The sequence below is a fragment of the Monosiga brevicollis genome, genomic scaffold (assembly GCF_000002865.3).
Source record: "Monosiga brevicollis MX1 MONBRscaffold_5 genomic scaffold, whole genome shotgun sequence".
NCBI classification, from domain to species: domain Eukaryota; class Choanoflagellata; order Craspedida; family Salpingoecidae; genus Monosiga; species Monosiga brevicollis.
Genome location: NW_001865042.1, coordinates 432,405 through 458,165, shown reverse-complemented (window position 1 = coordinate 458,165; position 25,761 = coordinate 432,405). Strand labels below are relative to the sequence as shown.

Genomic DNA, 25,761 nt, shown 5'->3' with positions numbered 1-25,761 from the left:
TTATTATTATCATCAGATAGATTGATGTCAGATAGAATTTATACATTGTCAGAATATACATGTATTGTCAGATAATTAATGTTGGTCTTCCTGAGCTGATTTGGGGAGCGCGGGGGTGTCAGGCGCGGGGGTGTCAGGCGCGGGGGTGTCAGGCGCGGGGGTGTCAGGCGCGGGGGTGTCAGGCGCGGGGGTGTGCGAGGGAAGATCGGATCTGGATATGAACTTGAGACGGCGATTTGGAAGCGAAGAAGGATCATGGTGACGGGAAGAGGGTCTGGGACCGGTGGCCTGGCTGCTCCAAGCCAAATCCGGTCCCGCTTGCCCAATACGCTGGTTGCCCTGTTTGGGGCGGCAGCGTTGCTTCGGATCGGTCTGATTGCTTACAGTGACTATCAAGATCGCCATGCAGCTGTCAAGTATACAGACATTGACTATGTCGTCTTTTCAGATGCGGCCGAGCATGTGGCGGCTGGGCGTTCTCCCTACGATCGAGCAACCTATCGCTACACCCCGTTGCTGGCCTGGTTCCTTGTGCCCAATCTGGCCTGTCCATGGTTTGGCAAAGCTCTTTTCGCTGCTTGCGACCTTCTAATCGCAGCCATTCTCTATCAACTAGCCTCTGCAGCGAGTGACCAAACCCAATCGCTCAATGGCGGCCGCTTCTGGCTCCTGGTAGCCTGGCTGTTCAATCCCGTGGTCTTTGTCGTTTCCACCCGCGGTTCTGCCGAATCCCTCATTGTTCTTGCCGTCCTGGCCATTCTCCTGATGGCCAGCCTGCGCCGCGCTGCTTGGACCGGCTTGGCCCTAGGCTTGGCCATCCACCTCAAACTATTTCCCATCATTTATAGCCTACCCCTCTTCTTGTACTTTGGTCCCCGAGGTCGACCGCGAGGGGTGGTTGCCACGGCGGCTCGGCTCTGGCCTTCAACATCCGACCAGTGGTGGCTCATCTCCACCACTGGCGTATCCCTTGCTGGTCTCACGCTCGTCTTTTGGATCGGGTGAGTATCGGCGTCTCCCGGTACACGAGAGTAGCAAATGTGGCCATGGTCCACCCCGTCCGAGATGACAACTCGCCACTTGCGGCTCCTCTATGCCCTCGCACACTGAATTGTAGCTTGAAGAGCGTGAGTCTGTCCATCTTCTCTGAGCCTCATTGTCTTCTCTCTCTCCCTCCCTCCCTCTCCCTCTCCCTCTCTCCCTTCTAGATATGGGAATGAATTCCTCTTTGAGGCTTACGGCTACCACTTTGTGCGCACAGACATCAAGCACAATTTTTCCGCCTACTTTTATTTCAATTATCTGACTGCCCTGAACCCCCACGAATCGGGCATCGCACTTCTGGCTGGCCTCATTGGGTTTCTGCCTCAGGCCGGAGTGCAGCTGGCAGCTGCTCTGGCGTTGCACCGAGACTTAATAGCTTGCTTCTTCGTTCAGGTTAGGCAAAGCCATTTCGATGACTCTTGGCTTGCCCACCGGATGCCTTTGACTATTGAATGTGCTCATTGAAGTTGCACTCTCGCTCCCGTGATAGACACTCACTTTCGTGGCTCTTAATAAGGTCTATACATCCCAGGTTCGCAAAAACATACCGAGACTAGCCATATGCCTCCTGGTCTGAGGGGGTTTCAATCCGTATCTGTGCTCTCTCGTTTTTGGCCTGCGCATGATTGCCTTATGGTTCGAACTGCTAACCCATGCCTGCTTGTTCGTTGTTGTTTTTTTAAACGCTTTTGGGGTTTGCTTACGGGGCTAGTATTTCCTTTGGTATCTACCTTTGGGGTTGCTGCATTTCATCCGCCTGTCCCCGTGGCGCTGGCAATGGGCGATGGGGCTCTGGCTAGGCGCGCAGGTATGGGTTTCGCTCTTTCTCTTTTCCGCCCCATGTTGACGTTTTCTGGCTCAAGACATCTATTATGCTTCATGCTTCCGCTAGGCCATCTGGCTCGGAAGTGCCTATCTGCTCGAGTTCCAGGGGCTGAATGTTTTCTCTGCAGTTCATTTGGCAAGCCTAGGCATGCTGGTCATGCATGTGAGCGTGATGTGGTTGGCCCTTGCTCTTCGTTCTTAAGGAGAGCATAGTGAGCAAGAGCTCTCTCCACTTGAACCAGGACAATCTGAATCCATCCCAAATCGATCACGCCAGCCCCTTCACTAGCACAGAAGATAATACACCTTTGCCTTGGCGTATGCTCTCTGCGTGTGTATGTGTTTGTGTATGTGTGTGTGCGTGATGTGTGTGTTGGTCGGTTTGAGAAGCGAGCTTTTTTTTTTTCTCTTTGTGTGCCCCTCAACTTTTACACACTTTGACACACACACACACACACACACACACACACACACACACACACACACACACACACACACACACACACACACACACACACACACACACACACACACACACACACACACACACACACACACACACACACACACACACACACACTTTACTTGGATACGAAGACGCCCCGGAGGGAAGAGGCGTAAGGGAGGGAGGAGGCGGAGGAGGCGGAGGAGGCGGAGGGGCGACGGTGGCAAAAGGGGGGAGTTCATAGGCTGCCTGGTGGAGGTGGTCTGGTTTGCATTGATGGGGGCGTTGGAACAAGGGGTTGATTGGTGCTTGCCAGTGACCTGCCTTTATCGAGCTCGGTGAACAAGCTAGCTGGGCGGTTCGTCATGGCCAGCAGTACTGAGCTGCTTGAGAGCTCAAGGCACAACCCGACGCAAGGATGGCAGGAGAAGGGCCTTGTTCAAGTGGTGTGTTGCCCTGGCAAACCTAGACCTTGATGCCTGATGATGTGCAGTCCTCTTCACATCTTATTTGCTCAGTCTTGACTCATGCCTCCTTTTGCTTCTGCGTGACTACACCAATGACCTGATGGTCACGGCCACCTGCTCCCAGCTGAAAAGTGGCGATGTAGGCACGCACGTGGTCATTCTTGGCAATCGCCAGACATCACTCTCCTTTAAAACACCACTTTCCGGTAAGATCAACTTGCCCTACTTGATCAATTGGAATCCATCGGCAACTCATCGAATACCTGCTTCCACCCCCTGTCCTCCGGCCTCCGTGCTCCCCGTGCTCCCAAAGTTGAACAGTATGGTCCATCCATCAGCTTGGTCTTTCAGTTGCAGCGGGTTCCACGACGGCCTCTATCCATTGATCTGAGGTAACATCTTGAGGGTTAACCCACACATACTCCGTGACATGATGCCTTGCCATCCATCTTATGGTCGGGACTTGATGCTTGGACCGCTTTAGCTGTGAGAGCGATGAGCCTGGTCGCCTTTTCAAATTCATGTTTTCAACCGAGCTGCATGCCGTCAAAGTGGACTCTTTGCGTGCGCGCTTACCCCTTGCCTTTATCGATGAGGATCAGGTGCGGGACGTGTCGTTGTCGAGGCTCCGTCGCGTCGGTTACCTGCGTCGACACACTAAACGCCGCTTTTGGTATCCGGCGTTGGACCTAAATATTTGTGTATGGGCCCCCTTTTGCAGTGGTACACAATCTGGTTTGACGTCACAGAGTTGATGAACTACTGCTTCCATGAGCAGCTCACCCGCATCACGGCCATCAAGATTGGTACGCTCCCATTCACAGTCTTGTCCTGATGCCATGGCATTTGTCGCAGATGCGTTTGAACATTGGCCGCTCACTCTGCCTCTGCGGAACACCGATTGTGGGTGCTTGTGCCGTCTGGGTATAAAACAGAGCAAGGTGCTCGCTTGCGACGCGTCCTCTCTTTGGGTGGAAGTCGCCACCTGCCTGCCAAATGGGCATTGCCCGCCACGTTGAATGCAAACGAGGTCAAAATCAACGCCTTGGTTCTGGCTGATCTCGAGGGTAGGTATCTATTTTGCAGCGCAGTATGGAGAAGTTTCATCGCTTCTTGACAGAGCACAGACAAGTCGGCCCTTGCCTCGCACTCATGTCGCGAAAATATTGCTTAGCTGCTCGGGCCAGCGCAACCGGACTAGATCTGACAACCTCCATGCTGATGGATCGGTCAGACGGGACCATCATCGCTGGCCGTCTGCCTGCACCGCCATCCAGTGGCTCAAATTCCCGACCTGCACGCTCTCCGCGACGTGGTCGCATGGTGCGGAGTGGGGACAAAGCCGGCCGTCCTGTGCGTGACTCAGTAAAGTGGCCTGTGCATGAAACGGCAACATCAGGCGTCAAGCCTTCTGGGCAGGAACAAAGTACGTGGTGTTGGCTTCATTGCGTCGCGCCTCCTGTTTTTATTTATTTTATTTTGTTTTTATTTTTAATTTATTTATTTGTGTGTGTGTGTGTGTGTGTGTGTGTGTGTGTGTGTGTGTGTGTGTGTGTGTGTGTGTGTGTGTGTGGCGCTAACTTGGATTTTGTGTTGATATGAGGATAGGAGGAGCAAACGATGGCATGGAGCGCGGTGACTCCCGGCACGTGAACTCGCATATTGTTAGTGGAGGTTCCAAAGCCACAACTCTGACAAGCGACACGTCCCTTGTCGACGGACATCCGTCAACTGACCGACCTGTGTTTTCATTTCGAGTGGCACCGCGCACACCACCGCTGTCGACGTTGCGCGCCACGAGCCATAGCCTTGACGACTCGGATGCTGACTTTATGTCGGCAATACAGGTAGCGCGGGCACCCGAGTCACGCCCAGCCTCTGATACTCCGCCAACGGACTCAAGCGCAGGTCCAGGCGCACCAGAGCGACGTTTGGGCTCGGCAGGGCGTCGAGGGCGAACAGAGGATGATTTACTAGAAGCCACTGCAGATCGCATTTCTCAGCTTCGCCAGCAGCGGCCAACAAGTGGAAATCGACGCCGAGCAGGGAGCCGTTCTGGGAGCCGTTCGGGCAGTCGGGCCGGTTCCGCTTCCACAGGCCGGGCTGCGGTCTCTGCGCAAGAGGCTGTATTGGATGCTGCTCACCTTCAAGGGGACGAAGTGGCGCAAGCGGCTGACCTGGTGCCTATTTTGAATAAGCCCCCTGTGTCCGCCGACAACCTGCGGTCGCAAAATGCTGGTTTGCATGGCGTGTCCAGACCCGGGGTGGGTACAGGGACACTCTTGGACCCTCGGGCTGAGCATGATAATGTAGCATCACAGGGTGTTCTCGTCGGTGCGGCCATGAGTGCTGCGGCCGGGGCCGTGAACGAGGACGAGGAGGACGAGGAGGGGCAGCGGCCCACGTTTACCTCCTCGAGCTTATTAGCTTCGCGAGCACCCTCTGATGCAGCTACGTCTTTGTTGGAGGACCTGGTGCGACAGGGCCTTCAGGTGGAAACAGGTCCTGGCCTACTGGATCTGTCCGGCTTCAAAGTGGCTGAGGAGGACTTTTTGGTGGACGACACGTGGCGGTATGAGGACGATGATGAGGATAAATCAAGAAAGGAGCATGGGGTGGCGGATGTCCAGAGAGATGATCTGGATAGCGACGAGGATCTCCCATTGGCATCAAGGCCAATGCACCGCTCAAGCCATGACACAATTTCTTTGGACGATGGTGATGGCAACGGCGGAGAGGCTTTGAGTGCTGGCTTGAGGCGTGGACTGAAGCAACCAAGTAGTAGCCGCGGCAGCACGACAATGTCCACGAGCGGAGAAGGGCATGCCCTCACGCCCAGGCCAACCGGCTTGCAGCGACGCGAAAGTGACGTCGCCAGTACGCGGTCCAGTGTGACGGTTGCGGCACAGGCGCGCTTGTCCCTCGCCAACGTGTACGTCCAGCCTACCCTCGCTTGCTGGTTAGCGCTGACCGTTGCTCATGGACCGGGCGCATGGACCATGTGGTGACTCTTGTTGGAATGCGATGGTGTCTGTGTATGAATTTTAATTTGTAATAGACATGGCGGAGAGGATGACGTTGTGCTCCGACGTCAGGACAACATTGGAACGCCAAACCCGGGGCATTTGGTACGTCTGAAACCGCGTAGAGTCGAGGCTGGTTCGCTCAACTGACCGGGGCCAACTGGGGACCATGTTCACGTTGCGGGACTGGTTGGGACTTGACTTGCTTGATGTCTGCATACACGTTTTGATTTGCCCAGCATGCCACGGACTTGATGTGGGAGGATGATTGGGATACGCGGTGGTCGCCGGAGCCGTCTCATCTGGATTCAAGTGATTCCGAGGACGAGGACCAGGCCAGCAGCCTCTTTGACTCCGACATGCGCCGCCGTGCAGGGTACGTCGGAGTTGGGGGTCAGGAGTTGCACCGGGGTCGTGACGGGTAGGGACTCGGGACACTTTTCATTTGAGACATCTGACATGACGGTTTGTTGGTGTTGGTGCACATGAGTAGCTCGCTGTCCGAGCTGGAGTCGTCTTTTTCCTCTGTTGGCCGCTCCATCTCGCGGACCGCGGATGCATCGTTGCGCGAAGTCATCTATGATCCGGGCTTGAATTGCTACTATGACCCAGCTACCAACCAGTACTTTCAACTGGCCTAAGGACCTTGACCAGCAGTGTGTGTGTGTGTGTGTGTGTGTGTGTGTGTGTGTGTGTGTGTGTGTGTGTGTGTGTGTGTGTGTGTGTGTGTGTGTGTGAGATGAAATTTTGACTGATATTGGCAGCGAGTGGCTGGTGTCGGTGCTGATTGGGCGCTATTTGCGTGCGTGAGGACTCTTTCTAAGTGAGCTTTAGTTTTTGAATTGCAAGTGACAAGAAACCCACAGTTTTTGAATTGCAAGTGACAAGAAACCCACACCCAGCTCCTCAATTCGCGTGGATGTCAATCGCAAATCACCTCATGGTCACGCCAAGGCGTCACTCATGGGAGCGGCTGCCTCACATGAGCCTTGGATGTCGTCATTCACAAGCCAGGACAGTGTTGGAAGGGATGACAGTTGGTAATTGCTGGAATGACGAGGCATGATGGCATGAGTCATCAAAGGCTCATCTCGCACAAAGTGCGAAACGACGAATGAACTCCTGATGACCCACGCATCACGGTGCATAATTGTGGGACATCTGAAGCTTCCTACAAGATCGTCATTACGTGGGTTTCAGGGTTCAATGGCTTTATCATGAAGGCTGATGCGGTGCACCCTCAAGGGGTGCGAAATGGGGTCAACATTTGGCGCCATGTTGTGGGTCTCAAGCTGGGCGCTCAGAAGAACTACCCCATAAGCATAAGCGCGGGTCGCGAAGCACATGGTCAGGGCACAACAGCTTCGTAATCCTGACGTAAACCCATTCTGAACTCCAATACATTTGACCATTATGTAACGTCAGGGTTATCAGTGAGGCGTCCGATGTAACGTTTGATACCAGCCCATCCACCCCATAGCACTCCTCTCCCTTACTGGCTCACGGAACCCACATGTAGCGTCACAAAATTGGTTGGTGCTCACGTGATACAGGTGAGCAAACTAAAAAGAACCAAAACCTGCATGTCAAAAAAAAACTCCTCCTCCTTCCCCCATTGACGAACTTGGGTTTGAGTGTCCCTTCTTCTTCTCCTTCTTCTTCCGTTTCTTCTGTTTCTTCGTTCGTTTGTTATGCGTGTGGGTGATGGTGTTTTCTCCGACGTTGCTTACTTCCTGCATGCGCCCAGCAGCTGTTCCCAACCATAATCGTCGCCCGACACAATGAGTAGCTCCTCATGTTGTTGCTGTTGTTGTTTTTTTGTCGTCTGTGGGTGCATGTTTCGTTTTCGTCCATGGTGTTTAGGTGTGGGTTGGTGCATCACCACCTCCACCACCCCAGTTGGTCGTCGCCTTGCGTGATTGGCATTTTTTCCTTGGTCGACATTTGTTGAACGTCGTGACGAGCTGTGGCTTGGTTTTCGCTTGGCTGCCCTTTTGCCATCATTCGCTCCTCTCGTCTTGATTTGGACTGTTCAGGTAAGCCCAGCTCTCGCGCAAGCCAAAGTTCATACCCTTCCTTTTCCTTGGGAATTTGCGTTGTCACCTTGTGCTGCCAGAGCGCTTGAGCTGGAATGGTTGCCTCCAGGCGCATGGTATTGACCTTGAGACAATCATGTCATATCGCCTCCCGCCCCCCTCCTTCTCTCTCTCTCTCTCTGTCTTTCTCTCTTCGTCTTTACCTCTCATGAAATCGCCTGGCCGCTTTCTTTGATGAACAGCCCGCCGCCCTGACCGCCGTGCGTACGTACCACCGCGGACAAAATATCCATCCCTGATCTCAACACGACTTGATAACCACCACACCAGGTAACAACAAAACCGGCATGAAGACGTGTGTTTCGTGTGTGTAGTGTGTAGCGTGTAATGTGTGTGTATGTGTGTGTGTGTCTGTGTCTGTGTGTGTGTCTGTGTGTGTGTGTGTGTGTGTGTCTGTGTGTGTGTGTGTGTGTGTGTGTGTGTGTGTGTGTGTGTGTGTGTGTGTGTGTGAAACAACATCGCGTTCTTTTTTTTTTTTTTTTCGCTTGGTACGTGTTTGCAACTGACTGCCCTTGTGCATCAGGGGCGTTTTGTGTCTTTGGCATCGTCACGCCCAGGTTTTGTGGCATGTGAGTGCTTGCGTATTGGCTTCTCCGGGTTGTTCAGGTGTTGTGTTGTGTTGTGCTGGGCCTTGCGATGCTGGGACGGAGGTGATCTGTGTTTGTTCAGTTTGGGATGGATCGTATGACATTGGTGGTCTGCCAAATGGCAGCCCACCACCTTGCTCCTGTCGCAAGTGAATACCTCGAAGCTTTCCGTGCTATGTGCAACGCACATGCATGAATGCGTGCCGACTCGACTTTTCCATCTTCCCTTCCCGCGTACCCGGCATTATTGGTTGTTGAGAATGACACGACCGCGCTGCCATTTTTTTTTTTTTTGGAGTGTTGGATCGGGTTGGGGTTTGCTGGTGGCCCATCGTGTTGTTTCCATGTATTCCTTTTGCTCTGCTTCTTGTGCCGGGTGCCGGGCGATGAAAGATTCCAACATTTTGTTCTCCTCACCAATCTTGCGCATCGAATCGCCTCCTCTTAGAACCTTGTAGCACGAATCAAGTTCCACCGCCGTCATGGGGGCAAACAATGCTAACAAACGTGACAAGCTCAATCGGCGCTATGCACAACATCGTCACACGGAAACTATTCGCCGACATCGCATGAAGGCTGCACTTACCACCATGCGCACCTTTCTTGAACTTGGGGATGACGTCGAACAAGCCGCCGTCATGGAAGCCGCTGCAGAAGCCCTCTCCGAAGCCCGTGCCAAAGCTGCTCAGGCCGCCGCTCAGGCCACTGCATCGGCGGCCACCTCGTCCACGCCCCAATCCGGTTCTTCCATGATGGCTGATGCCGCATCACCCGTGAGTAGCGATGCCATGAGCAGCCGCGGCTCAAATTATGATTCTACAGAAACGCCGCTGACCGCAGCCTCGGGCATCGGCTCCGCCACCAACCCGACCACATCTTGGGAATCCGTTCTGGGCCCCATGAATACCGGTGGTCATCCCATGCTTCCCGTCACCAACGGCCTCAGCATCGCCGACTTTGACCTCCCCGAGCTTAACCTCTCCACATTTGACTTTGGTGGTGGTGATATGCAGGCTGTCTTGCATAGTCCCTTTTTGCCACGGGATAGTGCTCTCTTTGTCACCGACGTGGACTCGCTCAAGATCCTAGACTGCAATGAAGCCACCGTTAGCCTGTTCCGGGCCCCCTCCCGAGCCACCATTGTTAACCAGTCCGCTTTTGAACTCAAGCTCCACACGGCCGAACAGCAGCGTCGCGTCCAGGCGTACGTCCACGACGCCCTCGCAAGACGTAACGTTCAACTGCTACAATCAATCGAAGAGCTCAACACCCTGGATGGCAACACCGTTTGGACCAAGCTCACATTCATCGTCGTTTGTCGAAGTCATTCCAGCACCAGTGGCCGGAATGTCATGGTCGTGGTGGCTCAACCCATTCCTCCACCCGCTGAAAGAAAGCCCCGCGTTGTTGTCATGGCCTGATTGGGCTGATTCAATTCTGCCAAGAACCGTGCCTGTCTGCCGAGCAAGCAGGCTCTCCCTATTCTTGTCCGGATTGCCGACACGCCCTTTCTGACCGTTTGCATTCGTTTCAGTCTTTGCCTTCGGTTTTTTTTTGGTCTGTTTTCTTCTTTTTGGCTGGACCTCTAGCTCATGCTGGTTTGACTGGTTGAGCGGGTCTGAGTGGATCATGGTTTGATCAGCCCCTTGTTCATGGTTGTGTTTCCATTTGTTTCTGTGCCTCAGTCTTGATGAGACGAGGTAGCAGCCTTTGTGATTGTGGCTGGACCCAATTGCCCATAATAATTTGTACTTTGTGATTTGCCGCAATGCATGGCGCTCTTGTGAGTGCACGCGCCAGTGACCCTTTTGACTCTTCTTGATTTTTTTTTTTCATTTTTCCTCTTCTTCTGCGTGTGGCTTCTCCTCCCGACCTGCTCCCTGTTTGTGCTCGATGCCACTCTCCTTTGTCTCATCTGAAATCTATCAAGTTCTATTGACTTTTTTTCTTTCTTTTTCTCCGAGTCTCAGTGGCAGGGCCGCAAGCCCGTGGTTTCTAGTGACAATGCCAGTCGCCTCGAAGAAGCTCAGAGCAATGAGCAAACTGTTTATTTGTGGCCGAAGAGATCCTTCCGTTTGATGAAAGTCACAGACAAACAGAGGCCCCTTTCCTCCTCGCGATACATCTCGGATGAATAATTATCAGCTAATTCTCTTTCTTGCCTTCCCTTGCCCGGCTTGACATGTGCATCAAGTCCCTGGCGTGAAGGTGTTGGAAGCCGTATAAAACTCAGACGGTGTCTGATCAACTGATGCAAGTGTACATACGCCCTTCGCCCTTCACGAGTGCTGATTTGCTGCGTTTCCTTGGAAGCCAAAAACTTCGATCCCCTTGCTTCCTGACGACTCATTCCTTGCAAACTGATGATCCCCATGTAAGAGCTTGGGGGCGGGGCGGGGGGCGAGGGGCGTGGTCTCGTGAAGCCAATGCAACGTCAAGCTAACAAGGTCGGGGTCAAGTGACCGACAGAGGAGTGGTGGCTATGGGGAGGAAGGACCACGCTGGGTTGGGTGAGTGGGAGCAGGAGTGATTTTTTTTTTTCTCTAGCGCAGGGAGAGGTAAACAGAACAGGTGTTGAGGATAGATCGGTTAGAATAGGTGTTGTCAACACCAGCGTGTCTGATTGCGACATAGTTGCGACAGCGATGTCTTGCTGCAACACAACCGTCCTCAACGTTGTCAGACGAAATTGACAAGCCTCTCTGAGAACATGTCGGCGCAAGACATCCTCTCTGACTGCGTACAAGGTCCAGTCCACAATCTCTGAAATTGCTTCTTCTCACCTCGTAAAACTTTTTGTTTTTGACGATAAATTCTCTAAAGCTCTACCTCATCCATCATTTCCTCTCAACATCACACATCAACGTGCGTCATCTCTCAATCATACACACCTTTTTGCGCTGCTCGCTCTCGCTCTCGCTCACTCTCGCTCTCACTCTCGCTCTCACTCTCGCTCTCTGTGTGTCTCTTGTACGCACTCAAAGGCTCAAGATGGATGTGGCGGTGATTGGCGGCGGAGTCATTGGGCTGTCAACGGCCTTGGAGATTCGGCATCGGGTTGCTGATGCCAAGATCACAGTCATTGCCGAGCATTACACACCACACACGACGTCCGATGGGGCAGGCGGTTCGTTTGGTGCTCTCCTCTGGCACTGACCCCGCTGCTTCAGCGGAAGCAGAAGCCTCACAGCGTGTTGCCCCGCATCCCCGCTGACCTTTAACATCCCAGCCCTGTGGCGGCCCATCTTCCTTCAAGACACCCCAGAGGAAGACCAGCGGTACGCATGCGAGCCTCTGCCAACACTCGCCAGCCATGCCTCGTCACAAGTGTTTGATCCGGCGCGTGTGGCTGCACAGACGCTGGTGCAAGGCAACATACGACTACCTCATGAGAATCGTCCGCCATGGTGGCAACAAAGATGCTGGTCCGATCTCGCGCGCTGATCAAGCCCTATTTGATTTGCTCAAAACAGTCTCACCATATTGATCCTCGGCGTGACAGGCGTCTTCCTCTGTGGTGGCTACGACCTGCAAGGCACTGACTGCAGTGAACCTTATTGGAAAGACATGGTGGGTGCCCCCACCCCCACCGGCCCCCCCTTCCCCCGCGCTCCTCGTGACGTAGCCCTCTCCCTCCATGTCCTTGGGCGCATCGCATGTCATGATGAGCCATTTTTCGTGCCCACGTCCCTTGCCCCTTTTCTTTTGCCACAGGTCTTTGGCTTTCGACATGTATCACAAAGCGAACTGCGCAGCATTGGCGGCGCCGACTGGGCCCAAGCCAAGACGGCGTGGCACTACACCACCATCATGATTGATTCTTCCACCCTCCTCGAATATCTCATGGCGCGATGCCGTGAGCGCGGTATCGTTTTTGAGCAACGCAAAGTAAGCCTGCCGTCAACATCAATAGCAATCGGTCATCGCTCGTGGACGCACTCAAACCCCAAACTTACGATGCGTCGGTCCATGTCAGATTGAAAGCTTCGAGCCCCTCTTTGAGCAATACTCGGTCGTTGTGAATTGTACGGGAAGTGGTTCTCGGCAGCTGGCCCAGGATGACCTTGTCCACCGCGCTCGTGGCGTCACGCTCCATTGCCAGGCGCCCTGGCTCAAACACGTATGTTGCATGGCAGCACCAATGCAGCGTGTGCCTTTTGCCATTGTGCCCCAAGACAAGCTGACCCTGCTCTTTGTTTCAACTTTGATGACGTGAGCCCAGTTTCTGATTGCCAGTGATCTTCCTGATTTTGGCCCGGGCGAGTTTTCGCACATGTTTCCTCGATCCGAGGTGGCCATTGTTGGCGGCATTAAGGTCCTCGAGGACGATCGCACCAGCGCCTCGGCTGACGAAATCGAAACGTCCGTCGCTATTGTGTCGCCCCTGCTCGGACCCCTTGAGACCGCCAATGCTCTCCGCACAGCGGGCTTGTGTGTTTGGACTTTTTTTTTCCTGCTTAGTTGAAGCTGACGGTGCATCCGTCATTGTTTGCGGGCATTATCGCCGCTTTTCATAGGATCCTAAGGCGAACGATGCGCATGGAGCCCTCCCTGCGGAGCGCACGGGTGCTCAAAACCTGGACAGGCTTCCGCCCCGTGCGCAGTCGCGTCCGTCTCGAAGCAGAGGAACGCGAGCACAACGGTCAACGTCGGTACGTCTCTTTGGATCGCTGTTCTCAGCTTGCCCTCGGTTGCCTGTCGCCTCCACCCTTGGCTCCAGCTGAGCAACACCAAACTTTTCCTCACCACTCGCTCCGTTTTGACCAGCTGTCTGATTCACAACTACGGCCATGGAGGCTCTGGGCTGACCATTTGGCAAGGCTGCGCTGAAGATGCTGCCAATCTTCTTGTCGCCTGGACCGCCATGTACCGGTCTCATCTTTAGATCATCATTAGTCTTGCTGGTCTCGTCGACTTAGTTGATGGCGCGCACAGCATCCTTGAGAAAAAGAGTTGTAGCAAAAAACAAAAAAAGAACCAAAAAAAAAAACAAACTATCCCACCCAAGTGCAATGCCCGAACACGCACGCATACTCCTGCCACACAGGTGCCATGCAGATGCACCATCCAGCGCCAACACGATCAGATGCACGGCCAGATGCACCCATATCTCCATCATCGCAGCGAAAAGCTCCAACGGAAAGGTCGTTGTCAGACTGTAACGGTCATGTGTATTTCGTCTTGCTTGCTCTGATTGATCGCGGTGTTCTCAACATATCTCTAAACTACTCATCAAAACTCTAATGTTCACAAAACTTGTGTACCTCCATCCTCACGAATCTCTGAAACTCACATCTCAGCGCGCATTGTCTCTGAGCAAGAGACCGCCCAAACAAGTTCAGAAAAAAGGACGAAATCGCTCACAAATGGCGGCGGCGGCAGCAGCGAGTGCAGGCTCGCCCCGCTCGTTTGCAGCCTGCAGTGGTTCCGTGGTACAGATCTTTTCCATCAGCAAGTCAGAGCCAGAGCAGGTGTTTAGCCCCAATCGCGGAGATGTGTCCGCCGTCGGGTACGTGACTCGCTCTGCCGACTTGACACGATGTGACCTGTGCCGCGCGCCATGTCTCCTCATCACAACTCTGTGCCCACCATCACGCTTGCGAGACCAGTTGGTCCACGAGCAATAAGGTGCTGATGGCTGCAGGGCGGCACGACGGCTACCTTTCCCTCAGCACAGCTAATGTACGTGTGGCTCCTCACAGCGCCCACGTTCCTCTCACCTGATCCGCCGAGACTTGCTCATCACACCATTCTGAATAGGGTCAACCACTGCTACGCCTGCCGCAAGACGATGGCAGTCGAGACCATGCAAGTCCATCTGTTGGCCTCACAGCCTCTCGCAAACTCCATGCTCAATTTATCGTGCATGCCATCCCTTACTCGAGTCTCTTTCCTGCACGGTCACAGGATGCTCTGAATGCTCTGGCCGTGGGCAGTGCCACTCATGTTGCAACAGGCTCTGCTGCTGGCACGGTTGCTATCTGGAGTTTAAAAGAAAAGGCGATGGTCTGCAGCTTCAAAGTGAGTCACCTTGCTGCCGCGCTCAAACAAACCAACTCGATGAAACTGATGGATTTCTGCGACGCTAGGATACTGGCAGTGTGTTGACCGTCGACTACGACCAAGACATGTCGGCCCTTGCCTGGGCTGGTACGAACTCCTTTCGCTCACTCTCGCGATCCGCTCTGCTCTGCGATCATTTATGCTTCACCTGTGATTTCCGCTCACCCATGCTCACCCTGCTCACCAAGGTGCCTCGGCCAATGTCTGCGTGAGCACGGCCATTGATGCTCAACACTTTGTCAAGCTTCACCACCCCGCTGATATGACGGTGCGCTCAACACCAGCCCCCACATTCAGGATAGAGCACGCTGTGCCCTGGTGTCGACTCACGCTTTATCTTCCATCCAAAGGCTGTTCGCTGTGTGCAACTCTCGAGGCGCCGACCCACACTGGTGGCCGCCGGGAGCGACAGTGGACTATACAGCGTGTACGACCATTCCACCGAGCAACTCCTCTATAGTGCCAAAGAGCACACAGCTGGCAGTTCGTTTCACCTCCTCTCCCCCTGCTCCCAATCTCTTCGCCTCGCCCGAAAGCAGTATTCCCCCTTGTGTATAGTTGCCCCCTCATTCCCCTGCGCTTACACACGCACACCTGTTTGCCTTGAAAGTCACGACGGTGGCCTTCTCTCCGGCCAACGGGGTGTTGAGCTGCACCGCCTCCTTGGACGGCACGCTTGGCTTTTGGGATGGCCGAAATCAAAAGTCAGTTTGCCCACCGGCATTGCCTTGCCCGTTTTTTTTTTTTGTTTTTTTTTTCTTTTTTCCAACAGCATGTAAAATAACCTGGGCGCCGTCCAACCAACCCCTTGCCCAGATTGGCCATGTCCATTCCCGTGCAAACGCCAGTAACATCCATGTGCTTCTATGACGCCAAATCCATTCTGGCCGGCCTTTCGACCGGTTGGCTGTGCTTGCACCCCTACCATTCTTCCCTTGCCTTCAAGTCGCAAAGATGACATTGAAAAGTCTTGCTGCAGATCTTTGCGGCAAGCGGCGCACATTCTCACGCTTGACGTCCAATGGCAGGTCAAGTCGTTCAAGTTGACATTCGCAGCAAAGCCATCACACAGCGATGGACCGTGGGGGCCCAAGCCGTTTCCTGCATTGCGCTCCAACATCAAAAACGTAGTCGGAGCATGCCTGCTAGCAAGGTGTGCATGAGCGAGAGCTTGCCGGCCTCGACCCATCTGCCCCGCCAGAATTCGTTTGCTACGGTGTGCCTCGCCGACAGACCTTCACGTTGTTCTTTGCCCTGATCTTGGGTGGAATCTGCGCTTGTTACACAGGTGGCGTCCCATGATCGCGCCGCCACCTCGTCTGCTGTCACCCCACAAGCAGCGCAACCAGCGGCTAGTGCACCAGCGACCATGGCTGCAACAGCCAACGTGGCTCGTTCAACCACAAACGCCACAAGCGCAACAACCACGCCGACCGCACCTCAGCTGCCTGAGCCCGGCAGGATGCTGCCCACCTCAACGCCCGCTCGCGCTCCTGCGTCTGCCAATCGTGGCAGCACATCAGCAGCTGCCCCAGCACCTCCCTCAGTTGAAGCCAAAGTTGCCCCCAAAGCCAAACCAGATGCAAGCCCTAGTGCCATTTCCCCACCCAGTACGTATATGCATGAGGCCTATTTAATCCAACTGCCCAATGATCTGCCATGTGAACTGAGCCAGGTTCAGGTTTGGCCGGAACATACATGTCCTCTCACTCCAAATGTACACTGCGCTAGCTGCTTTGCCATCCCTCTCGGCCACGATTGCCAATCAGATGAAGGGTAGGCTCTGGCCATCATTGACCCCTTGTATGCGTTGCCTGTGACCTGCACACAGCCACACTCATGCCTCATTTGATCACCATGCATGGCGCCCCTGAACAGAAATGTTTACACCCGCTCCCAACAAAGCACGCATCCGACGTGAGCCTGCGGCCTCCTTGGCCGCAACCACATCAAAAACGGGCAGCGCGCCTGCCAGCATGGACGATTTACGCTCGCGACTCGCTCAGCTGCAAGCCGCCATGGAGCGTGCACCTTCTCCAAAACAACAACCCACATCCTTTCCCAGCCCACGGCGAGACTCTGCAACCAATAGCACAGCCCCGGTCGCCAGCCCACCGAGCCAGTCACAATCAAAGTTGCCCGTTGAAGCGGCGGCTAATACCACGCCATCTACGGCTCCACCCAAGCCCACCGAGCCCATTCGCCAACCTTCATCCTTTGCCGTGTCCGCTTCAGAAGCCATGTTGCGCGGCACCCCTTCTTTGACGCCGCATGTGCCACCCCCAACTGTTTCAGGCTCTACAGACCGGAGTGCCGCCGACACATCGCAGCCAACTCAAGCTAATACCAGCGCCGCTCGAGAGCTGCTTGAGCTTGAGCGCCACAAGTTGGAGCGCGCCAACATCGAGAATCGTCACGCGGGGGCAAACATGCCCCTGGATGCTGGTGTTCAGGCCGATTTCATTCGCAACGTGGTCCAAAGCACGCTGGATGATTTCCGTTTCTCCCTCCATCGTGATGTGCACAACTTGCACGTTGAACTCATCCGCCAGTTTGAGCTTCAAAAGGCAAGAACGCTCACAGGCCCCGTGCTATCCCCCTTGTTTGCAACTCGTCTCACCCAGTGCGTCATCTGCACATCCACTTGCAGGCGGAATTGGAAGCATCATTTGAATCGCTATCTATTCGCGAAGAAACTCTCACAGAGCTCGAGTTGCTGCGGGAGGAAAATCGCCAGTTACGGCTGCAACTCCAACTTCCGTAATCAACCCGTGCCTCGGCTAACAAGAGTTGTTGTTTTCCGTTTTCATGTTTATTTTTGTGTGCTATGCCTGATGCCATTTTTGTGCATCGTCCGTTGGATGAGAGTACTCGTGCGCAATTGACTGGTCTGCAAGTTGACGCGTTCCAATTTTGTATGGTTCCTCGGAGTCTTCTTCCAAGGAACAAAAATTTGGACCCCCTCAGGGGGCTAAAAACAAAAGCTCTTAGAAAAATGATCGTATTTTGCCTCTGTGACTTGCTTGCAAAAGAGCGATGCGCTTGGAAACCATGCTTCTTAGTTCTTGACAGGCCGGCCGCGCCAATACTTCTGCTTGGGGCCTTTGCTGAGACCCAGACTACGCACGCCACGCTTGGCTCGCTTGCGCTCAGCCTCGGATGGTTCGTTTGCACTGCGTTACAGGAAAACACAAGCCACCACAGGCAACAAGCAAGAAATGAGAACTGAATGTCAGCAGGAACAGATGCAAGGGGGGGGATTGACAGCAAACATACGCCTCGGTATCTTCTGACGCCTTCTTGGTCTGCGGTTGAGAGAAGCAAGCACGAATGCGTTGTGAAAAAGTCGCCTGCTTCGCTGAGCAATGCCAATGTGCCTTCTGATCCACACCTACCTCAAAGCGGATAACCTTGCCACCTGCGCCTGTGGATGCCACCTGCGCCTGTCGAGGCGCCGTCGGTTCCTTGGCCAAAAGTGAGGCAAAACTCTTGCCTCGACGCTTGAGGTTTTGTTCCGTGACCTTGGCCCGGGATGTCAGAGCGCGAACCTCCTCGCCCTCCTTGAGCTCGTACATGGTAACATCATCTGCCTTCTTGCTAGTGCGACGCTTCTCAGCACGCTGGCCAGTCGGAGCAGTCTGAGGCTTTGGCTCCTGAGTCGCTTCGGGCACCGTGTTATACAGCTTGCGCCCGGTCACGAGTTCCAAGTCGTCATCGCTATCTTCATCACTGGCGCGACCCTCAATCTCGTCGTCTTCATCAGCCACCAAGGCAAACTTCTCCTGCAGCAAATCTGAAGCGCCTTGAGCGCGAGCAGCCGGGTGGCGCAGACGATATTCATCACTGTTGATGTCAATCTCAAAATCAGGGTTCGAAAAGAGCGCCTTGAAACGGTCGTCGCCCAGTGGGTTACTCATTGCCGGTGTGTCCTTTTCATCTGCAGCTGCTGCAGTGTTTTCGGCTGTGCCCGACCGAGGAGAAAAGCAGATTGAGAGCCACGTGAGGTTTCGCACCCGACACAATGCAATGAGAGTGCGGACTGTACAAGCGGTGTGACCAGCCCGATGACTCCTGACCTTGGTTCTCGTTAAACTCAACCAGACGCTTAGCCAACGCCCTGTTGATCTTTGGCAATTCCTTGCGATACTTGGCCAATTGAAGTCGAGACTCAGTACCCTCTTCAAGCTTCTTGCGAATAAGGCGTTGACTACAACCAGCAGCAAGAACAATGCGGTGAGCGATTGGACAAAGCACTTTCACCTCCTTGGTTTGCTCAGCGAGGAGCACGAGGCAGGCGATGCTGAGCAACGATTTCAGTAATGACGCACCGATATTCTTCGTAGGCAAAGGGGTTGCTGGCATCCTTGGCCTCGTTGTAAAGGCGCACATCGATAAAGTAGCCGTGCATATGTGCTTTGAGCAAGGCAGTGCCCACCAAGCTGCTCAGACCAAGAGCGTCAAGCTCTTCACGCGTGACAAACTTGTAATCATCGTACACAGCTGGCTGCGCGCCGTCGTCCAGCTCCTCCGTGATGGAGTCCAGGTAGTGACACCACTTGGGCGCAGGGCCCAGAGAGGGGACAAAATAAATCATCATCTTGGACTGCTCACCTCCGACAAAAAACATGCCTGCCAAGTCAACCATACAAGCACATGAAGATAAAATACCTTATGGTCTTCGGTGTGCTCACGCGCTCAAGCATGAACCCGAAAAAAAGCAAAAGGAGGGAGGGGGGACATCCTTACCCGAATCAGGATACATGTCCATGTCATTGATATCAGCATCGGCCTCAATGGCAGTAATGGCCTCACCAGACTCACGCTTCCAGATCTTGATCACCTTCTGATCTGCGGCCAGCACCTGTGTGTTCCAGAGCCGCACAACAGCAAACATGGCCATGAGCCATTGGCACTGGACCTCGGCATCACCTGCTTTGAGATACAAGACGCACCGAATCGGAAGCGGCGTGGTGCACAATTCGCTTGATAGGAAGGCCGTAGCTGTGATCCTTGGTCAGAACCTTTAGAAAACAATCAAAGCAACGCCCTAGTGAGTCAAGCGACCATCATTTCAACGCGATGGTCTTGAGCCCAAAGACATGTGTCATGTGCCGATTGGAAAACGCACCGGCTCTGCGGCACGAATGTCATACAACAAGACTTGGCCGCCCGTAGTGCCCACGCCGAGGGTCAGATTGTCTTGCATAAAAGTCATGGTCGAGATGGCCGGAATTTGACCCTTGCTATTACATGTGCGAAAGGTGTACCGGCCGGATGAGCGTGTGGGTCAGAAGTATTGGCTGAGAGCTTTCATCAAGACACGTGCAAAACCTTACAGCTGGCGCTGGGCACGGGCGGAGAGACCGCGTGTGACATCAAGCACACCAATGCGCTCACGAGCCCGAGGGTCAAAGCACTCCACCATGCCCTATTGAGCCGAATATGACATGTTATTTGAGATACAAGGTCCCACAGTGAAAGCAAACAAGAGGTGGATGCCACTTCCATGAACGCATACCAAGGTGGTTCCAGCGGCCAGCATGCCATAGTAGTCGTTGATCAGCACCTTGTTGACGGCAGGCGCTTGTGTGGTCTGTGCAGCGTGGAGATGAGGAAATGAGAAGTTGACATATGGAAGGTCGAGGCTGCAAGAGCCGACCTTTGGGACGAGAAAAAAAAAACAAAAAAAAAAAAAAAAAAACTCACCCAAGACTTGAGGAAGCGTCCTTGCTCCAAGTTGATGCGATAGATTTCGGGCCCAGTGGCTCCAACATAAAGATCACATGTTTCGTGATTATATGCGATACTGCGGCCATTCTTGGGCGTACGCGTCTGTGATGGCCAGGCAAGACGTGTTTGTGAGCACGAGTACGGCATTCTGCCACGCCCGTGTCTTTGAGACCACCCAGACTGGAGCACGCATACTCGACATAGGCTTGGCTCAACTGACTCGGTGATGGTAGCCGTAGGAGGCATGAACTTCAACGTAGCGATCAGCCATGAGAAAGACTTGCTTGCTGTAATTGTCGGAGAGGTAGGCCATATCCACCACTAAAAGTGCAACATTTCCCAAGTGGGCAAGCGCGGTGAGGTGCCGAGGCCGCAGCACCCGATTGCTGGTGCTCTCAAGGTTGGCTAGGCACGGCGTTTCTCACGCGGGCAACACCATTTGATATTCCCTTTCTGAGGTCATGTATGCCAACGAACCTTCGCAATTGAGGTGGCGCTCAAACTTGAGGGACATCTGATCGAGGTCGTAGCAGCGAATGCGAGGCTTGTAGGTACCTAGAGACGCAAAAGACGGATGAGACCACATCGAGCAACGTAGCGGTCTACAAGAGCCAAAGGTCTGAGGCACTCACCCGCGGCCATGATATACTCGCCATCGGGCGAGACTCGAATGCAATCGGCCGCAGTGGGCATTTCAAAGTCTTGAATGAGTTCGATGCGACGCTGCAACAAACCATGCAAGATGATGTTGCAAGGTGCTTGTGAGAGGTTTCAAACCCTCATGGGGCACTTCAGAAGCCAGCAAGGCAGAGCGCGCAAGAGCCTTGAGAGGCTCGCGAGGTCAGACGTACCTGCAGGTCAACATCACGCTTCAAAAGCTGTCGGCGTTTCTTTTCGCTCAGCCAAGACGGCAGAGCTTTACCAGCTGTCAAGTTGAAGACGCGAACGTCATTCAACTCCAAGAGCTAAAAGGCCAAACGCCAGAATCGGTAACCCAAGAGACCAGCACGTCAGCACCGCTCGTCCAAGAAGAAAAAAAAAGAAAAAAAAAAAACAAGGCAGTCAGGCCCCAGACCACAAAGAGCCTGTCCAAACTGCCGGAGCGCAAAGACGGCAGGGCCAATCCAAGACCAACCTGCATGCCCGACATGGCGCCGGTCTCGTCGCCTCGAGATCCAGAAGACTTGGACGAGCCGGAAGAAGAGAAAGTGCCGAACGTGACGAAGAAAGTGAGAGAGCATGCAAGAGTTGGTCATAGATTCAGAGGGACGATGTCTGGAGCTTCAAGCGACCACGCTGAAGCCCTGCTAAAAGCAGAGACATGAGCCCTTGATGTCTAAAACCCAGAGATGCTTGATAAAATCCAACCACAATCAAGAGATGGACAAAGGCAACGCCACCATCACCACGTGTGTATAAGCACTCACCACCAGCACAATGAGAAATGTCAGATACAATTGTCAGATAAAATCACACACTGCTACCATGTGGTATGGAGCTGTTTTGGGCAGAGCACGAATGCAGTGAAAGTGGCATTTTCTGAGGTGCGTGTGGCGCGGCGTTTGTAAAAAAAAAAAAAAAAAATGGCAGCGCGGCAAGCGGCGCAGACAAGCGGGCCCGTGTTGGGTTATTGAGCCGCCTTTGGCGGGCGCACGTTCAAGTCTACCTTGCTTGTTAATACAGGTGCGAGTCTATGTGACTTTTTCATTTCACGTGCCGTTTGCCGCTGCCTCCGCTTTTCGAGTAGACGTCGACTTCAGCTGCACCCTCAACCATGTATATCAACATTCTTCTGCCGCACATGCGCGAAGCCGTTGAGGTGCAGTGCCCTGAAGCCTCTGACTTTGTGGTATGTGCCCTGACTCTTCTTCTTTCTGATGCATCCGTGGGCGCCTAAAGGCCGTGGGTCTCACCGGTCGCCTGTTCCTCGTCACCCTTCAGCAACTCGGCAAGGTGATCAAGAAGGCTGTACCTGACCAAGGAGACCTCCTTCGCACACACACGGGCTTTCATCATAGGTCTGTCTCAGCCCCTCACCTTGACTTTTGTCCTCCAGCGCCCAAAGTTTTGGGCCGACTGATATCTGTGCCTGGTGACAGTGCGCAAGGCTTGGAGACAGTGGTTGATTTTACCAGCTCTGAGCGTGTCACCACATTGATTCGGGATGATGATACCGTCGAATTTCGCCGAGGTCTGTTGTCAAACACACCCTACTGTTTTATCGTTGCCAGCACGCACGTTGACCCACCTGGCCTCACGCTTTCCCGCCCTCTGCACCCTCTGGACAAGGCGTACCGGCCTACCTGACGGCCGCTGAGGAAGCGCGCCCCATTCAGATTGTTGACTTTGACTCAAGCTCCTCGACCTTTGTCTTGAATGATGCTGCTGTGACCGCTGTGCTCGAAGCATCTGCCGTGCAGGATCTACCCGTGGCCGTTGTCTCCCTCGCAGGTGCGCCTTCCCTGACTGAGCTTGGAGATGTACTCTTGCCTTGAACCCCCTCCTCCCTGGACACGCTCAAACTGCAATGCGCTCTAGGCCCCTTCCGCACAGGCAAATCCTTTATGCTCAACTTCTTCCTCCGCTATTTGGAAGACCCGGTACGCGCGGGCGCGCGCGTCTGCATCCGCCTCCCGCCATGCCATCTCGTCTTCAGCATCATATACAACCCTGCTGCCACAATCTAGGTCAACTGGCAGCTAAAACACTCTGACGTGGTGGAAGGTGGCTTCCGCTGGCGCCATGGTGTCGAACGCGACACGACGGGTGAGCCTCTGTTGGCGACAGGAGTATTCCTTTCGAGGACCTTTCTCATCTCATTGGGAGTGTAGGCGTGTGGATGTGGAACAAGCCTTTTGTTCGCAAGCTTCCCAGTGGCCGCGAAATCGCCATCGTTCTTATTGATACGCAGGTGGTTTTGCCTAGACATTTGACAAAGGGCTCTTAGAGTCCCACATTCGCCTCGTGGCAGCTTGCAACTGGGCTCAAGCAGCTCATTTAACCGTTCCATGGCAACCTCTTTTTGATGCTGTTTTGTACGACTGAGGGTGCAGGGCACATTTGACAAGCACATGTCCATGGACCAAAACACGCGCATCTTCGCCTTTAATGCGCTGATCAGCTCGATGCAAATCTACAACATCAAGGAGAAAATTTCCGAGGATATTTTGCAGGTGCGACCACTGATACCTACCCTTCGATCCTTGGCAGCGCTTACCGTGTCGAGTCTCGAAGCTCACTTTGATCGTGTTTCTGTTGTCGTCTGTCTTGACAGCAAATGCACCTGTTCACCGAGTTTGGCGCCATGATTGGACGCCAGCAGTCGACTGAGCGTCCCTTCCAAGAACTGAAGGTCGGTCACTTCTATGGTCTTTCTTGATTCGCAAGGCAAAGTCTTCTCTCCCACTCACTCGCGCACTCGCTCGCACATGTATTTTCTGTGCGTGGCCCTCCCGGGTTTGGTAAATTCAGTTTTTGGTGCGCGACTGGGAGTTTGAAGACTATCCCGCTGGTGCCGAGGGTGGCCAAGCCTATCTCGACTCAATTCTAGCCACCAGCGAAGGTGAGCGTCGGCCAGTTACCATCAGCTCGATCAATGCATTTTGCATTGTTATGTCTTGTTTTGCTGTCAACTCTTTTCCTTCTTTCCTGCCTGCGCTGCCCGTTGCTCCTACCTGTTTTTTTCCCGCCTTTCCTTTCTCGGCGAAAGATCGCATATTGCTAGAGTGTTGCTTTCACTTTCGCTCACGATGCCCTGCGGAACGCGCAACACACCAATGACCGACAGATCAACCAGAGGAACTGCGGGAAGTGCGCGAGTGGCTGCGCGGCTGCTACGAGGACATTTCCTGCTTCTTGTTGCCCGACCCGGGCAAGAAGGTTAAGAAATCCGAGTTTGCAGGCCAGCTTGATTTGCTGGAGGAGGACTTTCGCGAGCATCTCGATGTCTTTGTTCCTTCAGTCCTAAAAGACGATGCCTTGCTGGTCAAGCGCGTGGCCGGTGAAGAAGTTACCTGCCGTGGCCTGCGCGCATTTTTGGAGGCCTATGTTGCCGCGTTCAACGACGGCGAATTGCCCGAGGTCAGTCATTGCGACGTTCCTCCTGCTCGGATGACTAACAGCCGACGTTCTGCATGCCTGATGATGATGGTCATGGCTAGTTGGTCTGATGATGCTGCTGATGTGCCACTTTTTGTGTGTGCCTTAGATCAAATCAATTATGAAGGCCACAGCGGACGCCACACTGCAGGTCATCTCCTCTCGGGCATTTGAGACCTATGAAGCGCAAATGCGTGATGTTGTGGGGCCCAGCAAGCCTTTTGTGAACACGGAGACACTCAGCCAGGTTTGTGCCCTGACGCCACGGGGCGTTGACTGTGCGCAACTGTCACCGGACAGAGGGCTAATCCTTGTGCGTTTGCCGAAATAGTCACACGAACGTAGCCGCCAGGACGCGCTGAGCCTCTTCGACTCGGCGCAACTGATTGGTGGCTCCAAGGCCCGGGAAGCTGCTCGCGAACAGCTAGCCACGGACATTGAGGAAGAGTACGTCGTATCTACTGTCTGCCTCTGCCCGCTGCGGTGCCTCCTGACGACTTGTGTGATTTGTTGTGCTTAGATTTACACGTTTGAAGGGATACAACGCTGGTAAAGACCTGCTGCGGGGTCTGCAGACGCCGGTGGCCTTTGGCGCGCTGGCTCTGTTGGTACACATTGTCAGCGTGGTACTGGATGTCATTGAGCTGGATCCCATTGCACACATGCTTGCCTACGTCACGTACCTGAGCTTTGCGGCTGTTCTCGTGTGGTTTGCTGTCTCCCACTCTGGCCGCTATCCCGAGGTGGCAGAGAATCTGAACAAGGGAGGCGATCAGATCTGGCAGCTCGGCCGCCAAGGTGTCGAAATGTACCTCTCGCACAACGGCACCCGCGTGGCGCCAAGCAAGAAGCGCAACTAAATGGTTCTGCTTCTTTCTCCCATCCGTTTTTTGAGTGTGCTCTTAGTTTTGTACCCAGCCTTTCAGGCTCTGCCAGAGTGTGTTTGCGTCGGTCCTTTTATTCTGCGCCGTACTCTCTGTGTACCCAGCCATGAACCACCTTTTTCCAATTCGAATCCTTTTTTGCTTTTCTGATATTTTTGGGTTCTCCCTTGCTATCGGCAGCGAAACACCAAAGCTGCCTTAAGTTGCGCGACACAAAAGTGAAACTAAACTGCACTGAACTAAACTGTTCGAAAAAGGATCCACAATAGGCTTCCTTCTTAGCGTCTTCATTGCTGCTTGACGAGGCATTTTCGCATGAGTTGCTCTCACCTGTGTCTTGTAGCTACCGGTAATACTTTAGCCGTGCTACGTTGGGTCCGGAATGACTATTGCCGAAGTTTGCGGTCCTTGACTCGTGCCTTGCGAATCACGAATGAGAACAAACACGTCGAAAAAAAAAAAAAAAGTCACCAATTTTAAAATGATGACAATGACAAAG

The 25,761-nt window shown here is 53.8% G+C and overlaps 7 protein-coding genes across 7 annotated transcripts; 6 read left to right on the top strand and 1 right to left on the bottom strand.

The window, feature by feature from the left end:
* Nucleotides 1–255: 255 nt before the first annotated feature.
* Nucleotides 256–2,071, top strand: MONBRDRAFT_15575 (uncharacterized protein; the record flags this gene model as incomplete). The annotated part of the gene is made up of 5 exons (XM_001744234.1): nt 256–1,001; nt 1,209–1,437; nt 1,535–1,576; nt 1,757–1,852; nt 1,937–2,071. 5 exons carry the CDS (start codon nt 256–258, stop codon nt 2,069–2,071), a joined length of 1,248 nt encoding a protein of 415 aa, XP_001744286.1.
* A 1,231-nt stretch (nt 2,072–3,302) lies between these two features.
* On the top strand, nt 3,303–6,639 carry MONBRDRAFT_31654 (uncharacterized protein; the record flags this gene model as incomplete). The annotated part of the gene is made up of 10 exons (XM_001744233.1): nt 3,303–3,383; nt 3,503–3,587; nt 3,717–3,848; nt 3,956–4,207; nt 4,390–4,445; nt 4,629–4,689; nt 5,095–5,713; nt 5,840–5,909; nt 6,044–6,180; nt 6,298–6,639. 10 exons carry the CDS (start codon nt 3,303–3,305, stop codon nt 6,443–6,445), a joined length of 1,641 nt encoding a protein of 546 aa, XP_001744285.1. The 3' UTR covers nt 6,446–6,639.
* A 1,111-nt stretch (nt 6,640–7,750) lies between these two features.
* MONBRDRAFT_36328 (uncharacterized protein) lies at nt 7,751–10,547 on the top strand. Its single transcript, XM_001744232.1, has 3 exons — nt 7,751–7,840; nt 8,083–8,170; nt 8,936–10,547. The coding sequence occupies exon 3, from the start codon at nt 8,970–8,972 to the stop codon at nt 9,906–9,908; it is 939 nt and encodes a 312-aa protein (XP_001744284.1). The 5' UTR covers nt 7,751–7,840; nt 8,083–8,170; nt 8,936–8,969; the 3' UTR covers nt 9,909–10,547.
* A 931-nt stretch (nt 10,548–11,478) lies between these two features.
* On the top strand, nt 11,479–13,372 carry MONBRDRAFT_15811 (uncharacterized protein; the record flags this gene model as incomplete). The annotated part of the gene is made up of 9 exons (XM_001744231.1): nt 11,479–11,614; nt 11,717–11,765; nt 11,845–11,912; nt 11,990–12,057; nt 12,202–12,375; nt 12,464–12,607; nt 12,710–12,849; nt 13,005–13,139; nt 13,255–13,372. 9 exons carry the CDS (start codon nt 11,479–11,481, stop codon nt 13,370–13,372), a joined length of 1,032 nt encoding a protein of 343 aa, XP_001744283.1.
* A 2,199-nt stretch (nt 13,373–15,571) lies between these two features.
* MONBRDRAFT_36327 (uncharacterized protein) lies at nt 15,572–17,435 on the top strand (the record flags this gene model as incomplete). Its single annotated transcript, XM_001744230.1, has 3 exons — nt 15,572–15,703; nt 15,839–16,160; nt 16,429–17,435. 3 exons carry the CDS (start codon nt 15,572–15,574, stop codon nt 17,433–17,435), a joined length of 1,461 nt encoding a protein of 486 aa, XP_001744282.1.
* Nucleotides 17,436–18,483: 1,048 nt separating this feature from the next.
* Nucleotides 18,484–21,430, bottom strand: MONBRDRAFT_23822 (uncharacterized protein; the record flags this gene model as incomplete). The annotated part of the gene is made up of 13 exons (XM_001744041.1): nt 18,484–18,757; nt 18,879–19,179; nt 19,297–19,411; nt 19,503–19,571; nt 19,679–19,793; nt 19,887–19,978; nt 20,069–20,143; nt 20,257–20,382; nt 20,501–20,601; nt 20,758–20,835; nt 20,913–21,003; nt 21,132–21,245; nt 21,416–21,430. 13 exons carry the CDS (start codon nt 21,428–21,430, stop codon nt 18,484–18,486), a joined length of 1,566 nt encoding a protein of 521 aa, XP_001744093.1.
* A 601-nt stretch (nt 21,431–22,031) lies between these two features.
* MONBRDRAFT_20202 (uncharacterized protein) lies at nt 22,032–25,403 on the top strand. Its single transcript, XM_001744229.1, has 14 exons — nt 22,032–22,129; nt 22,222–22,298; nt 22,380–22,471; nt 22,570–22,731; nt 22,819–22,880; nt 22,968–23,046; nt 23,112–23,191; nt 23,334–23,453; nt 23,555–23,632; nt 23,752–23,842; nt 24,068–24,360; nt 24,488–24,625; nt 24,710–24,825; nt 24,899–25,403. The coding sequence occupies exons 1-14, from the start codon at nt 22,055–22,057 to the stop codon at nt 25,236–25,238; spliced, it is 1,803 nt and encodes a 600-aa protein (XP_001744281.1). The 5' UTR covers nt 22,032–22,054; the 3' UTR covers nt 25,239–25,403.
* The last annotated feature ends 358 nt before the right edge of the window (nt 25,404–25,761 follow it).